The sequence below is a fragment of the Pimephales promelas genome, chromosome 7 (genome assembly GCF_988280905.1).
Source record: "Pimephales promelas chromosome 7, fPimPro1.hap1.1, whole genome shotgun sequence".
Taxonomy (NCBI): domain Eukaryota; kingdom Metazoa; phylum Chordata; class Actinopteri; order Cypriniformes; family Leuciscidae; genus Pimephales; species Pimephales promelas.
Window position 1 is genome coordinate 12,282,595 of NC_142775.1, and position 17,508 is coordinate 12,300,102.

Consider the following 17,508-nt stretch of genomic DNA (forward strand, 5'->3'; position numbering starts at 1 on the left):
CGTATGTATTTTTTGGCAAAATGTCGATTTCCCAAGAAAATAATGTCAGCTGATTTCCAAGAAAATAATGATAGCTAGCTAATCCATCATTTTGCGGGGCCAGCCTGTAAACATTGAAATACTTAGAAGACGCAAGACAAATACTTGTCATCTGCATGAGACTGATGTGATAATATCTGTTTAAGTTTTTCGTTTCAATGTTATGACAATGTGACCCGGTTAACCCTGTATTTTAGCATGAAACCACAATTTATAGCTATTAACTGCTTTTACTAAATTATTCATAGTAAGTGCTCTACTGTATCAATTTATATACATGTGGGCCCATATAAGGTGAGGTTTAAGTTGAAATGATTCTCTGTGGTAATCAGTTACGCCAAATTTATCAACAGCCTGAAAATAATGTTCAATAATAAGGCAGGCCAAAGACAGAAATAGACCCATTTGGGGTCTGTAAATTTGTTTTTCAAATGTTTTTGAAAGAAGTCTCTTATGCTCACCAAGGTGACATTTATTTGATCAAAAATACAGTAAATACAGTAATATTATGAAATATTATTACAACTTAAAGTAATTTTCTATTTGAATATATTTTAAAATGTACAATTAATTTAACAACATTATAAATGTATTTGCTGTCACTTGATTGATTAATGCATTTGAAAACCACCTTACTGACCCCAACTTTATATGATCTGTTTTCAAAAGAAGCAAAAGCATCTGAATTTAGTACATCATACATCATGAAAGGCTCTCGATTATATTTTCTCAGCATTTAAAGTTTGTCATGATTGATCTGTTTGTTGTATGTTTCTCATTCATTCTGCATGTTTTTTCTCTCCTCATTGCCCTGCCTGCTGTTTGTTTGTGTGTAAGTATGATTTGAATTGTCAGTTCCAATCTTTCACCTCTAGACTAACCGTATCAATCCTTTCTCAACAACTTTCCTTTCTCTGTTTCATAATCCTCACAAGCGACCCCTCGTTTGTCAGTACCATTCCCATGAAAGCTTTAGATGTGTCCTCAAATAAAATGCATTTAAATGAAACATAATCTCTTGGAAAATGAATATAGCTAATATAAATGAAGTTTGGGAGAGGACAGTTGTAGTTCAGGAAATGTTATTAGTGTGTGGTGTGGTGGGAAAGTGCTCTTTGAGAGGATGTTTTGGTAGGAAAGACAATCCTGGCCACAACACACAACTGTTTTGTGGCTCAGTGCCCCAGCAGCTTACGCAGAGCTCCATTAGACTCAAAGCCATCTAAATGTGATAATGCCACGACTCTTAACGGCTCTATGTTAGGTCGGTTCTTAATAGACCTTGGCAAAAGTGAGTCTGACTCTGCACTTCTGTATTGCACAATGCTCATGCGTGTTTGCTTTGCACAAGACCTGTAACATGATCTTTGTAGATATCAGTACAGTTAGAATATACGTGTTGTCATATTTTAATGGCAAAATAGACATTTTATTGATAATTAACTAATAATCATTTATTATGTATTTTATTACATATTGAATTGACTATTTAAAAATAAAATATATGAAGAGTTCAGATGCAAACGCCTCTAAATGCCATTTGAAATTTTCTTCTTTAATGATGATTTTTATCAAACTTGTATATTTAAGTTCAGTAATTTCACTTAAATAACAATTAATAGGTAATTATCATTGCCATTTAAGTGAAATTACTGAACGTAAATATACAAGTTTGACAAAAATCATCATTGAAGAAGAAAATTTCAAATGGCATTTAGAGGCTTTTGCATGTGAACTCTTCATATGTATATGTCCTGTTTAACTTCCTGTTTTGAAAGGAAATCCAGCACAGGAATTATATCAAGAAATATAATTGGCTTTTTAACTCTTCACGGACTTCCTTTTTCTGTTAAACTTTGTTGCATGCCTCTGTTTCTCTGCAATAGGGTTTTCTCTGAATTTAACCCCAATTAACCAAATATTATGCTCAAATACACTCTAGGCTGACCTAATATGTCAAATCCTGTGACTGCAGTTTCTGTCATGGTAAAGGTCATTTTCTAAAGTCAGATCACTCTGTGCCAATGCTCGTTTCTCTCTTGTCCCAGGAGAAGGAAGGCTGGCATTCTGCCCAGCTTGGAGGACCTGCTGTTTTACAGTATTGCCGAAGGCCAGGAGAGGATCCCAGCTCACAAATTCATTACTGTGAGTGACAGCACTCCCCTTTATACATGTTTAAATGCACAGGGACCGTTATTATCGGCTGTAGCATGCTTTGTTTACATCTCCTGCTAGTAGGTCACCTGTTCCTTGCAATAGAATGACCGATGGAAGGATTGATTGGGTACAGTAACTGATGTGTTGTTGCTGTTATCAGCGCCTCTAAGTGGGGCACAGAGCCATATTTTATTACATCAAGGCTATTTTATCTAATCTGGCTGACAAAGGATGTAGAACCCACTGATAAGAGTGTTTTGATTGTTGCTAGTAATAAGTAATGGCTTTGAAAATTAGCTGTTAAAGGGATAGTTCACTTGAAATAAATTTTTGGTATGTTTTAGCTTACCTCAAGGGCATCCAATATGTAGGTGTCTTTGTTTCCACAGTATTTTCAATTTTTATATTTTTACGTCAAACTGTTCGTGTCTGTCAGACATATAATGGAGGTCTATGGTCACCACCTCAAAGAGCATGCACAGAGAAGTCCAAATTAAACATGATTTAATGACTCGTAAATGTAAGTACACATTGATGGCCTAAGACACGAAATGAGTGGTTTGTGTGAGAAAACGAACAGTATTTATTTAGTTTTTACCTCTTGTTACCACTAGTTTTAAAAAAACTATATAAATATTGTTTGTTTTCACACACAAACCGCTCGTTTCGTGTCTTAGGCCATCAATGTGTACTTACATTTACGAAAATCATGTTTAATTTGGACTTCTTTGTGCATGCTCTTTGAGGTGGTGACCATAGACCTCCATTATGTGACCGATAGACACGAACGGTTATCAAAATTTAAACTGTGGAAACAAAGACACCTACATCTTGGATACCCTTGAGGTAAGCTTAAACATACCAAAAATTAACTTCAAAGTAAATTATCCCTTTCACTCTTATTTTTGCTCATGGAAATCTCTTGTTTATGTGTGCATTCAGGCACTGAAAGCCACTGGACTTCGAACGGGAGATCCACGGCTGAAAGAATGTATGGACATGTTGAAAGTCACCCTCAAATCCACGGCAGATGGCGTAATGCTGGACCGACATCTGTTCAAAAAGTAAGTTGACACTGGTTTTAATGTGCTGTAGTATATTCAGGATATATGCACACCACGGTCATTGAAAAAGATTTTTTCTAATCTTAATAATTTTTTATTAAAAAATAGCATTGAGCCGCTGCTCTGATTGTGTGTTCACTACTGTTCAAACTTTAAAATGTTATTGAAAGACATCTCTTATGCTCACCAAGGCTGCATTTATTTGATCAAAAATACAGTAAAAAATAAATAACAGTATTCTAAAATATTACAATTCAAAATAACTCTTTTCTGTTTTAATATATATGAAAAATGTCATTGATTTTGAAATATTGAAATATCATCATACCCTAATTTAAAATGGCTTTGACCAGGATGAATGTCGGTGCAGGTTCAGGCTGGTTTTGCTGGTTCAGTGCTGATCAAGCTGGTGGATAATAGGAAAAATGTTGGTGGACTAGGATGATTTTTTACTGGTGAATCTGATTAATCATCAAACCAATTCTTCACATGGTTAAGAAGTCAACCACATTGCATACAGTGTATATTATGTACTTGCAGAACTAGTAGTATGATCATATAATTGCACCTATTACTATAACTATATTTAGCACAAATGCAGTTTCCCTGGTAATTCAAGGTGAGAAATGAATAAATTCTCAGCTAACAGATTCTGCTTGAAACGGATGACCTCTGTCTGCTGACAAACCCCTGACAATCTGCTCCCCCTAGCTTTGTGTCACTCTTCTGGCATGATCCATAACCAGCCTGATAGATGTCTGTTTTTCAGCTTCTCCGCTGTTGGTGCTGTGTTTACCGCCCCGGTCGATCTGGCTGCTACTGACAGCTTCATTACAGACTGAAAAGATAGATGCAGTGGTGTCAGCTAGTAGAGGCTTGATAGATTATGGCAGTGAGTGACCTTGCATGGCGGACAAGGCCAAAAAGAGACAGAGATAGATGACATATGGAATTGAATACTACTGTATTTTAAGTGCATTCCCCACCTCATTTAACCATTTTACACAAAATGAACCGAGCTTTTGAAACGCATGATAAAAAAATTCACTCAGTAAACAAAGCTGTTTTTTCTCAATCAACACATATGCACAAAAATTGTTAAAAAGGAAACGTGGCTGAAAAAGAATAACAAAAGAAAGATAAAACACTCTTCAGTGACTTTACTGCCGTTATTAAAGCAAATTCATGCATTTATTAATCCGATCTGTGTTAATGTGAAGCCCAAGACCACTGGAACGAAGAAAAGCCAACGAAATTAAAAAAAGCACTTTATGAGTGAGTGTATCTTTAGTGTAAAATAATAGGCATTATACAGAATATACGTCTCAGATACTGCATACATCTGCTGTTTTAAAAAATATATAAATTGGTAAATTAAACTGTTTGTGAAATGGAACAATAAACATTCATTTCATTTCATTTCATTTATTTTTCTATTCTCTCTTTTCATGGTAATGCAACACGAAATACCACAAAAACAATTTAACAAATCAAACCAACACAAAGTACATTCCATGACAAAGAAAAGAACAGGAGTAGGATGAAGAAAAAAATCTTATAAGCTCCTACCCCATTCCTATAAACAAGATTCACAAATTAGATGACCTCACCAACATAAAATGACAAACAACAGAAAACTTAAAGAAAAAGAAAAAATATATATATACACATACACATACACATACGACAAGCCCAAACCAGATACAATCTACCTTCAATTATAACACATTTTTCTCTCTTTGTCTATTATTATTATAATTAATATTATTATTATTATCTATTAATACTAATTCTGCTTACATGATACTAGATAAACAAAAAAAACAACAAGGATAAAATAATGACAGATCCAACAGCCAAAATAGCAACGAAAGCATAATTATTGTAATAATTCTATTAGTTTTCACATTCTTCTTTATAGACTTTAAGTATCTTTTGTTTATAATTATTTTTAAATTGTAAGATATTTGAACAACATTTTAGATCATTTTCTAGAAGATTCCATCTTTTCACACCGGAGACTGAAACACACATTTGTTTGCGGGTATTGCCAGCAAAAGGTTGTTTGAAGTCATTATTTCTTCTGCTTGTCTCACTGTTTAAAGTGAAAAGGGTTTGCAGTCCACACGGTAACAGGCAGTGTTTAGCTTTGTGAACAACTAACAAAGTTTGTAAAGAAACCAAGTCCTTCAATTTAAGTAGCCCTGACTCCAGAAACAGTCCTGTAGTGTGTTCTCTGGGAGCAACTCCATGAATTATTCTCAAAGCCCTTTTTTGCAAAATAAACAAGGGCGCTAAATTTGTAAAATAAGAATTCCCCCAAATCTCCAAACAATACATTAAATATGGCAAAATAAAAGAACAATACAGAATTCTCATTGCCTTACAATTTAACATAAACTTTACTTTACTCATAACGGCAATGTTTCTACAAATTTTATTTCTTACATAAGCTATGTGTGACTTCCATTTAAGTTTTTCATCAATGAGTACTCCTAAAAACCTAAATTCTGACACTCTCTCAATAATTATTCCATTAAAACTCAGACTAACATTGTCAAAACATTTTTGATTTGTAAATAGCATAAATTTTGTTTTACTTAAATTTAATGACAGTCTATTTTTATTAAACCATTTCTGAAGTAGGACCAATTCTTGTTCAATAGTTTTCACTAATACGTTTAAGTTTTTCCCTGATGCAAAAAAATTTGTATCGTCTGCAAAAAGAACAAAACGTAAAATCTTTGATTCCTCACAGAGATCATTAATATATAAAGAAAATAACTTAGGCCCCAGCACAGAGCCTTGAGGGACTCCACATTGAATAAGTTCCAACTTAGATTCATGGCCTAAATACTCAACATATTGTTGTCTATTTTCTAAATAACTAATAATCCAATTTAATACTACACCTCTAATTCCATATGTCTGTAATTTAGATATCAATATACCATGATACCATGATACATTATTTCAAACAATAATGTGCTGCAATGTTGTCATAAATACTCATTACATGTTTAATTTAGTGTGTGGTGTGCAATTATGATCTTGAAGAAAAAAAAACATATGATTTCACATTTTGAAAGAGAATATTCTGTAGAAAATAAACAATGTATTTGATTAAATAATCAAGAAAAACTGCTCAAAATATCTTTTACTTTAAAGGAAGAAGTCAAGTGGGGCTCATTGCATTGTGGGATATAGTACCTACCGCCATGTGCTCTGATGTACGAGATTGTATATGGTGCACAGTAGTATACATACCCCAGAAATAGTACGATGCTAGTATGCTATTCCAAACATATTGGTTCCTCTCTATCTTCTCCTGCACTACACATACAAGTTATAGATTATCTTTTGAAAATTCACAAACACATACATCTGAGCAGCAGCACAGTGCACTGATATTTTGAGCTTATCTGTCTGCTCAGGGACCTTGGTGAAGCAACTGGCCCAATATTTCAGACACAATCATAGGGGACGTTTTGGGTTTATGATGCCTGTGAACGATGTACTTTCCTCTGCTGCAGTGGAAGTGAATCACCCAGCTCTGTGAAACCTCTCTCATGCCATAGATGTTTTGATATTTTACAATAAATCGTTCAGTGGGAAAGGAAATGTGCATTGGTACAGATTTAGCGTTTAGCTTGATCAAAGTGGGAATAAACATTTAGCTTCTTGAGGAGGGAAGTTAAACAATTTCAAAGACATTGTTTCTAATGTATGTTGCATTGATTTTTGAGGGTTTTAATTCATACTAAAGTTACTATTATCATTTGTCTCCCTAAAATATAGTGGAGTTAAAGGGATAGTTCACTTTGAAATTAATTTTTGGTATGTTTTAGTTTACCTCAAGGGCATCCAAGATGTAGGTGTCTTTGTTTACGCAGTAGTTTCAATTTTGATATTTTAAGGTCAAACTGTTCGTGTCTATCAGTCATATAATGGAAGTCTATGGTCACCACCTCAAAGAGCATGCAAGGTCAAACCGTTCGTGTCTGTCAGTCATATAATGGAGGTCTATGGTCACCATCTCAAAGAGCATGCACAGAGAAGTCCAAATTAAACGTGATTTAATGACTAAGTACACATTAATGGCCAAAGACACGAAACGAGCGGTTTGTGTGAGAAAATGAACAGTTATATTGTTTTTACCTCTTGTTACCACAGCCACAAAGCGCTCCCGCCCTCAGATCACTTGGACGTGGCTGTGGCTGTGATTACGAGAGGTAAAAACGTTTTAATAGTGTTCGTTTTCTCGCACAAACCGCTCATTTCATGTCTTAGGCCATCAGTGTGTTCTTACATTTACGAGTCATTAAATCATGTTTAATTTGGACTTCTCTGTGCATACTCTTTGGAGTGGTGACCATAGACCTCCATTATATGGCTGATAGACACGAACGGTTTGACCTTAAAATATCAAAATTGAAAATACTGTGGAAACAAAGACACCTACTGTACATCTTGGATGCCCTTGAGGTAAACTAAAACATCCCAAAAATTTATTTCAAAGTGAACTATCCCTTTAATAGTTATGTCTAATTTAAGGAACAAATTAATCTGTGTTATTTGTCCTATAATTACTCGGGAGGAAAGAATTGCTCAAAAATACATACTTCCACACATAAATGCTGAGCAAGCCATTAGTAGGTATACATTCTTCAACTCTGTGGTCCTATTTGTTTCTTCAGGTGTGTCCAGAGCAACATTGTTCTCCTAACCCAGGCCTTCCGGAAAAAGTTTGTCATCCCTGATTTCCAGACTTTCGCCTCCCACATCGATACACTTTATGAGAAAGGCCGTAATCTTTCCGGGGGCCTGGTAAGATGAAATAAATGGAAATAACACCTCAACCAAAATGTGTTTTTTTTTTCAACCTTTATTTCTGCTCATCTCTTTCTTTTGCTCACAGGTTGCTGACTACATTCCCCAACTTGCCAAGTTCAGCCCAGATCTGTGGGCCGTTTCCCTTTGCACAGTAGATGGACAAAGGTATGAATCCTACACCTTCATCTACTGACAGGAACTACTTATTTTAGCGTGATATTTAGATTTTTTTAGGTTAATCTACTTTTTTACCATCAAATAATAGTTTCACTGCATTTTTTCTTTGACCTGGAGTTGTTGAAATACGAAAACATTACGATTTTCGTATTTCAACAAGCTTTGATAATCAATTTGGGTATTTATTAACCAAACCACTTGATACGCACTATCACTCCCCATTCACTATGTACACTTTATGACAAGTACCGGAAATACTTCATATTTATTGGTCACAGAACCATCAGATAAAGTGGCTGCTAATCTTATCATTCAATAAATGCTCCAATATTCTCCTGGACTAGTCATCCAGTGCAGAAAAAACATGCTAAATGTTAAGCCTATTATGTTAGAATCATTGATAACAGGACTATAAACTCACAGTCATTAATGATTCCCTCAATACTTAGACCCATGTGTCATTGATACATTCTTTGATCTCTGATAATAAGGACTTAGATATAGTCTGTATGTTTTACCCCATGCTTTAGAATTTGTTGTAAAGATACATGGGGTACCTGCATAGCTGTGATTGCTATGGCCATTCACCTGTTACACAATAACTTACTTTTAGTCAACAACACTGCCAGAGCCTTGACCTATTGACAGAAATTGATGAAATGACTTCACTTAGTTCTTTTCTGATCTTTACACTAAATGTAACTTGTTTACTAAATGAAATAAATAGAAAACTACAAACAACAACAGCTCATACTCTGAAATGTGTTGTTACATAATAACACATTCACAATTTGACTCTCACAACAACCGCAAAAAAACAAAACAAGACCGATTACATGATCACTGCATATTTAAAAGGCTTTTCCTTATAAAAAAAAACTATAAACACGATGTCAATAAGATATTCATTGCATTGATTTCAAAAGAGTGTTGCTTTGTGCACCTCGCGTTATTGACAGCTTCAATGAAAATAATGGCAGAGGTCTTTGCTCACTTTCTGTATATAAAATTTCTAACTACACATTGCAAAGTTTCTGGTTTGAGAACCATATTTGAATGCGTGATTGAATCCGATTGACAGTGATGACCATTGCAATGGACAGAACAAAACAATCTGATACTGTATCTCAAATGCATTGGCGTGTAAATACAAAATAATAGACCTGCCACTTCTTCTTTGTTCATTTTATTACTACTGTAACGTTTCAAATCATTCACTCAGGGGCTTTTTAAATATACATTTACAGATTTTTTTTTTTTGATATAAAATTATTCTAAGCACTTTGTTTTATGATCTGTCCTGACTCATGACAGTGATTATTTTTTATTTCATGAATAAATAGGATAAGTTTGCATGCGTACACTGTAAAAATTAATGCGCTTTATCTAATAAAAAAAAATGTGGCAACAGATTACAAGCAATATTATTAATTCAATTTAACAATAGAATTGAGTAATAATTAATCAAATTAGTTCCTTTAAACTTTACCATTTAAAATGAGTAAAACGTACATTAAGTCACCATTATGGTGATCAGTGTTTGTTTTAAGTTTGTTTTAAAATCACGGTTTTCTCCTTCAGTGATTCTGCTTGTTAACATCAGGCGTCTTTAATGTCGGCAATTTAAAATAAAGAGTTCTTAATTAATCTTTGACGTCTGTCTGTTAGTGAGATATTTTTGTTAATTTTTTTGGTGTAAACTTGACTTATTTTAAGTGGTTAACTTTTAAGGAATAATTTAATTAATTCTATTATTTGTTCAATTTAATTAATAATATTGCTTGTAATCTGTTGCCACAATTTTATTGATTAGATAAAGCATATTCATTTTTACAGTGTAGGGTACTTTGTGTGTGGATGACCGTGTTCGTCCACCACCAAAGACCATTTTTGACCCTTGAAAAACCCTGATTGACACCATTTTAGAATAATACATTTAAAAAATGCTGTTTGTTTGCTTATGTGGACAAGGATGATATCTCTGGTTCTGATCTCTGTTTACTCCTTTACACAGACACACAGTGGGTGACACTAAAGTGCCATTTTGCCTGCAGTCGTGCGTGAAGCCGCTCAAGTACGCTATTGCCGTGCACGACCACGGCACTGAATATGTGCACCGGTTCATTGGGAAAGAACCCAGTGGCTTACGCTTCAACAAGCTCTTCCTGGATGAGGACGGTAAGAATTATAACCATCAGCTTACGCATGACTGCTTGCTTCTATAATCAGGGAACATCGTCTGCATGTGTCTTACATTTTAAACACGTAACCCTAAGGAATATAAGAAATGTTATTTTCCCACAGATAAACCCCATAACCCAATGGTGAATGCTGGTGCAATCGTGTGTACCTCTCTTATTAAGGTAAGCATCTTCCACTTGTTTTTTTATTTCATTTTCATGTTAGTAATTGTTTTTGATTACTTCTCCTAACTGTACTCACATTTACTTAATTTGATTTAGCCTGAACAGACTATTTGGTATTGGCCGAATGTTGTTGATAAAGGTTACGTGTGCAGTAATGATATTTAGAGGTTTTGGTTGTAGACTGTATGAATAATTGATTGTGAGGAATGCTGCCTAGACTTAGACCAACTGATCAACAGTGTGTGTTTTAGGTGCTGCTTGTCTTTTCTGTGTTTTAATTACTGTACACGGTACACCTACTCAAGGCCTCCTCGTTCATTTCAACTACATTATGTGGAGATTATCCTGTTTTCAGGACCATTATTACTAGAAGTCTGTTTGCAATGAATTTCAAGTAAAATTCATCCAGACTTTCTATTCTCCACATTTTTTACACCCTCTCTTGTCACTTGGGCTGGGCGATATAACTAAAATAATCTATAACCTTTTAAATATATTGTATTTCTAAGTTTAGTTTTATGTAAATTAGCATTTTTTGAATGTTGCAGAAAAAGGCCCCCACGAGTGATTATGTATAAAAAATGTTCTAATTTAGTATATATTTTGTTCAATTATTTTTTTCTGAAATAAAAAAAAGCTGTGGGATCTTTTTTAGTAGTTCTTTCAAGAAAAAAATGACTATATTTTATATTTTCTATTAGGGCTGTCAAAATTAACACATTCATTTAGCTGTTTTTTATTTTATTTAAAGTAAATATTGATAGTTATATGATCCATTCAAATACTTTTAAACCATTCAAGCTTGATAAGACAGTGCAGTGATTTATACATTTAATTACTTTATTTTATTTCTGTATATTTCCTTTCTGAATATTACTGTTAGACCTACAAAAAAGCACTGTTTACATACAATACTGTAGGTCAAAAACAATGAAAACATCTTTTTTTTTTTTGTGTGGCTTGGCCAGAGAAAAAAAATCAACCAGTCTGACTGAGCCAGTGTAAAAAAATCCTTAGTGTTGAACCTTGTTATATTAAATGCACAGCCGATTTTTTATAGGCTTACTGTATGTGAAGATTAATAAGGGGCTTTTGGGTAGTTCTAGCAACTAGCAACCAGGGGTGCGTTTCCCGTACAACGACGTAGTTCGCTGCTTCACTACCATAGTTCGATGCATCGTTGGAAAAATCAACTAGCTAGTCACGACTGTTTCCCGAAAAATTACAGACATGTCATCTGAGGACTATGTCTAATTGTTCTCAGTTGTTTTGCTTTATTACCAGACTCAATATTTGGCTCGTTCGTACATAGTAGAGCGCGTTCGCACATGCGCACTCTTCAAACCCGTTACTTCAAATCTTTTGAAAAAATAAAATACGTAAATTACATTTGTATGTATTATAAATAAAAGGCACCGGTTGTACTGAATGTCAGCTTGCTTATTTTGCTCAAGATAAGGATTTATTACGTCCAAATGTGATGCAATATAGAAACGATGCCTCTAACCACAGGTCGAGAGCTGTCGTTCAAACCACACAACTTTGCGATGCTGTTTGCGAATGTCCGTTGGAACGATGGTTTCGGGAAACACCGACTCATTAAACTATGCAGATAGCGACGGAACTTGCAACCATAGTTGGCTAACGATGCTTTCGGGAAACGCACCCCAGGGTGGTTCCCCGAGAACGAATTGTTCCCCTAGGAACATTTTCCTGGTTTCAGTAAGAACTTTGAAGTTATGTTAGCCACGCTTGTTTTCTCCTTAGTGTAAATGTTATGAGGCTCATCTATCACTGTTTTCCATGTTCGTAGGGTTAATTTTTGGAGTTAACATATAGGCTATAATCTGTGTGTTTACACAACTTTTTTAAAAATGGCGGGTGCTGGTGTTTCGCGTGCGTTCGCCCAATCAGCGTATACTAACACTACTGGTAGTTCCTATAGTTCTGGTTTAGGCTATGTTTACACGGAAACGATTCTGAAGAGAAAACGCAAAAGTGACGTTGCGTCATCACTTTTTATTCTGCGTTTAGACGAGTGTTTTGTGTGGGAAATCCACGTGCAAATGGTGACGCAAAAGTGTGTGAAATTCAATGTAGTATGCACTATAGGCGGCTAGGAGTGCAAACTACAACAACACCAAGTCCACGCGCCTGCGTACAACTTTCACCGTCAAGCAGACTTTTGGGTTTTTACCGTTTACACGGGAATGTGGCGGTGGAACGTTTTTAAGATTTCCACTCTGGAGGGTGGTTTCACTTTTTTGCGTTTTTAAGCCTCAAAAACGCCGTCGTCGTGTAAACGAAAGGCACATCCGATAAAATATTTTACGTTTTCACCCGCGAGCGTTCTCGTGTAAACAGGGCCTTAGACCCCACCCTAAAGTAGAAGATAAATTAGTTTTTCCAAAAGGAGTCGTTCCTAGTTCCTGCAGTGCGAACACGTCAAAAAACAGGTACTTCAACCAGTAGTTCCAGGAAGGTTACATAGGTATGTTAAAGGGTTAGTTCACCCAAAAATGAAAATTAAGTCATTAATTACTCACCCCCATGCTGTACCAACCCCGTAAGACCTTCGTTCGTCTTCGGAACACAAATGAAGATATTTTTGATTAAATTTGAGAGCTGTATAACTACCACATTGGCTCCTAAGGGACTGCCTCTTGACGGCCCAGAAAGTCAATGAAGAAAATGTTTAAATATCCCAAGTAACTACCGTGGCTCAACTATATGTTTATCAAGCGACGCGAATACTTTTTGTGCGAAAAAACAAACAAAAATAACGAGTTTATTCGACTATTTCTTTTCTTCCTTGTAGGCCAGAACGAGAATTCCTTAGATTTCCACGACGCATGCGCGAGATTTGCGATCTGCTTACACCAGCTTACACTACTTCAGATCGCAATTCTCGCGCATGCGTCGTGGAAATCTATAAGGAAGTCTCGTTCTGGCCTACAAGGAAGAAAAGAAATAGTCGAATAAACTTGTTATTTTTGTTTGTTTTTTCGCACAAAAAGTATTCGCGTCGCTTGATAAACATATAGTTGAGCCACGGTAGTCACTTGGGATATTTAAACATTTTCTTCATTGACTTTTTGGGCCGTCAAGAGGCAGTCCCTTAGGAGCCAATGTGGTAGTTATACAGCTCTCAAATTTAATCAAAAATATCTTCATTTGTGTTCCGAAGACGAACGAAGGTCTTACGGGGTTGGTACAGCATGGGGGTGAGTAATTAATGACTTAATTTTCATTTTTGGGTGAACTAACCCTTTAAAGGGATACTCCACCATTTTGTGTCACCATTCTTGGTCGAGTTACACTACTCGTGTAACTGTATTTAAAGGGATACTCCACCATTTTTTCATATTAAACTATGTTATTCCCTTAACTAAGACGTGTTGATACATACCTCTCTCGTCTCAGTACGTGCACTCAAGACACTTTGATAGCACTTAACTAGCCCAGTTCATTCAATATGGGCCAAGCAGAGAAGCGACCAAACACCTCCACGTTTTCCCTATTTAAATACAGTTACTCGACATGTCCAGATGAAGGAATAAACATGTCCAGATGAAGGAATAAAGTTCAGCTTTTTGGAAGAATGTTGATGGATGCTGATGAGACGGGCGCGTTCACAGAAAAGCTGGTGCACACGCACCGACGAGCACGAACTCTGTGGGAGGGTATTTGTTGATAGTGGGGAGGGGCATGAGAGTTTTAAACATTCAAAATGTTGCAGACTTGCCGACTGCAGCTTTAATATGAAAAAACGGTGGAATATCCCTTTAAATAGGGAAGACGTGGAGGTGTTTGGTCGCTTCTCTGCTTGGATCCTAATGAACGAACTGGGCTAAGCTAAGTGCTAACAAAGTTTCGCCGCAAGACAGAGCGATTTAGTGGATACACTGAGACGAGAGAGGTATGTATCAACTCGTCTTAGTTAAGGGAATAACATAGTTTAATATGAAACAACGGTGGAGTATCCCTTTAAAGCCTATTAAATGTTAAAAAATGATGGCTTTTAATTTGACTGTAATGTTGAATGGCTATACTCCAAATGTTTTTTGCTACTTAAGACACTTTTAAAACATTTTCATGAAACTTTACAATAAAATCGATTTGATATTCACGGTGTTGCTTGATTTTTTTTTTTTTTTTTTAAATCACCATAAAAATCACTGCAAATGTGAATATCGGATATATCGCCCACCCTTAAAATGCATCATATTATATATTTAGAGTAGTGGGTTTATGAAGCCTGGCTGATATTTCTTGTAGTTGTTTGCACCTTTTGGTTGTGTTTGTGTGTCACAGCTGATATACCTTGGTCTTTTATGTGTTTTGGTCCATGTGCAAACACACACAAGAAAAAAAACACTCCAGCTGGGTTAATAGTGGTTCTGTAATGTAATGTCTATATTTCCTTGAGTTGACACTCTAGAATATGCTCCCAGTTCTCAACTGTATACAGAACGCATGTCTACGTTTTATGCAAAGTTACAAAACACACATACACATTTCCAGAAGGCTTTTCCAAGCTGGTTAGACAGGCACTATTTTTCATTCTCTGCTTCGACAGGTTTGCATAAGCGAAACTATTCAAATTTCTATGCATTTATGAGGGCTGTCAATTTAACTGGTAAATTTAGTCCAGTAAATCTTACAAAAATAATCTACTTAGTGTCTAGTAGAAATGGAAAAACGCTGTAAATGGACAAAACTCTCGACTGCAAAATGGAAATAAAACAAACGATACATTGACTTCTAAAGTTATGGGTAATATGCAATTTTATTCATTAATTTGTTGCAAACCATGTAATTATTTTGATTCAAATTTCAATTGACAGCCCTAGAATTTATTTGAGCCCAGCACCAATTCACACATTAAAAGGATGCGGCATCACTCTGCGTGATGAATGTTCGGCATCCTGTAAATTCAGCCTCGCATCTCCCATCAAACCTAAACTCAACCATTGTGATTGCTCTTCCCATATTGTTCTCCTGTGAATGATAGTGGTGTGACGCGAAATGTCTTTCACCCCCCTCTGATGTGTTCTGATAGGTCAGTGCTGAATGTAAGCCGTGCCTGTGTCGGGTTCCTTTGCACCCAAGTAACGCATGAGATCATTTCCTCCCCTTCCTTCCGAGTCCTTGAGCACCGCCATGAGCGTGTTACTAAAAGCGTGTGATATGCTGTTGAAGGCTCTGTGTGCTGTTTTATGTTGTTGCATATTTTGCAGACGTAGGATCTGTGGGATTTTTTGACCACTGCTGCAGGTCAATGACGTTGGTAATTTTTCCTTTCCATTTTTCCTCCCTCCCCATGAACAAGCCTGGATACTAAAATATCAGTAGTGCCATTGTGTTTCTTAATAAGACGGCCACTGCATAAAATAGAGCATCTGTGCAGGACCAAATGATGTTTAGTGCTGGAAGCTACTGAAGCCCACAGAGGCCATGCGTTATTGTGTTATATCTTGAGGGCTTGATAAAAAAATAATGATGGATGGCCTTTGTGGGTTTCTTAAAGGGTTAGTTCACCCAAAAATGAAAATTAAGTCATTAATTACTCACCCCCATGCTGTTCCAACCCCGTAAGACCTTCGTTCATCTTCGGAACACAAATAAAGATATTTTTGATTGAATCTGAGAGCTGGATCACTCTTCCATAGACTGCATAAGGGACTGGCTCTTGACGGCCCATTAAGTCATTAAAGAAAAGGTTTAAATATTCCATGTGCCTACAGCGGCTCAATTATAAGTTTATCAAGCGACGAGACTACTTTTTGTGCGAAAAAAACATAAATAACGACTTTATTCCACTATTCCATTACTTCCTTATGGGCGCATGCGCGAGAACTGAGACGAGGACGTTCTCATTCGTCTACTTCTTGTTACCGGCTGCTCACCGCTTAGGAGTTTTACGCCCCCTACCGTATAAGATGATGTGCTGATATAGCTGGAAGCGCAAAACTTTCTGTTTACAAGCAGAGGAAGATGCGCGCTGTACATACGCTTTTCAATTAGCGTATTTTCCGCACTACAAGGTGCACTTAAAAGCCTTTAATCTTCTCAAAAAACGACAGTGTTCCTTATAATCCGGAGCGCCTTATATATGGATCATCATCTTATACGGTAGGGGGCGGTAAAACTCCTGAGCGGTGAGCAGCCGGTAACAAGAAGTAGACGAATGAGAAGGTCCTCGTCTCAGTTCTCGCGCATGCGCCCATAAGGAAGTAATGGAATAGTGGAATAAAGTCATTATTTATGTTTTTTTCGCACAAAAAGTAGTCTCGTCGCTTGATAAACTTATAATTGAGCCGCTGTAGGCTCATGGAATATTTAAACCTTTTCTTTAATGACTTTATGGGCCATCAAGAGCCAGTCCCTTAGGCATTCTATGTAGGACTGATTCAGCTCTCAGATTCAATCAAAAATATCTTTATTTGTGTTCCGAAGATGAACGAAGGTCTTACGGGGTTGGAACAGCATGGGGGTGAGTAATTAATGACTTAATTTTCATTTTTGGGTGAACTAACCCTTTAAGTACACTGGGTTCAGTACATCCAGCATTTTTTCATACAGATTTTCCCCTCTTGTAAGATATAATGTGCAGCAGGGGTGTAAAAAGTACAAAAAGTGTGCTTGCATTAAATCATAGGCACTGTGACTTTTTTTAAATTGAGTAAAATTTTAATTATACAATATTACAAAAGTTTTATACAAATAAATGGGATTGAATCTTTTAGCAAACCATTGAAATTAGCAGCATTATAGACTAGTTTAGATCAACAACGGTTCATCTTCAAATTAGATTGCTTTAAGTGTCATGGCTTCTGATTACATTTTAGACTCTCATAGATTTAATTGGC

General features: G+C 36.0%; 1 protein-coding gene across 5 annotated transcripts in view; it reads left to right on the forward strand.

Moving 5' to 3' along the window:
- Window positions 1-17,508, forward strand: part of glsb (glutaminase b) — a 67,959-nt gene that overhangs the window by 19,544 nt on the left and 30,907 nt on the right. For 4 of the 5 annotated variants that reach the window (XR_016169260.1, XM_039669254.2, XM_039669255.2 and 1 more), the window contains exons 2-7: window positions 2,088-2,184; window positions 3,139-3,260; window positions 7,958-8,087; window positions 8,179-8,258; window positions 10,285-10,448; window positions 10,575-10,633. Coding sequence is in view for 4 of the 5 variants with exons in the window: in XM_039669254.2 (XP_039525188.1) it covers window positions 2,088-2,184; window positions 3,139-3,260; window positions 7,958-8,087; window positions 8,179-8,258; window positions 10,285-10,448; window positions 10,575-10,633 (652 nt within the window). In the remaining variant the exon portion in view is untranslated. The remainder of the gene's footprint in view (window positions 1-2,087; window positions 2,185-3,138; window positions 3,261-7,957; window positions 8,088-8,178; window positions 8,259-10,284; window positions 10,449-10,574; window positions 10,634-17,508) is intronic. The other variant, XM_039669252.2, reaches the window with a different exon arrangement.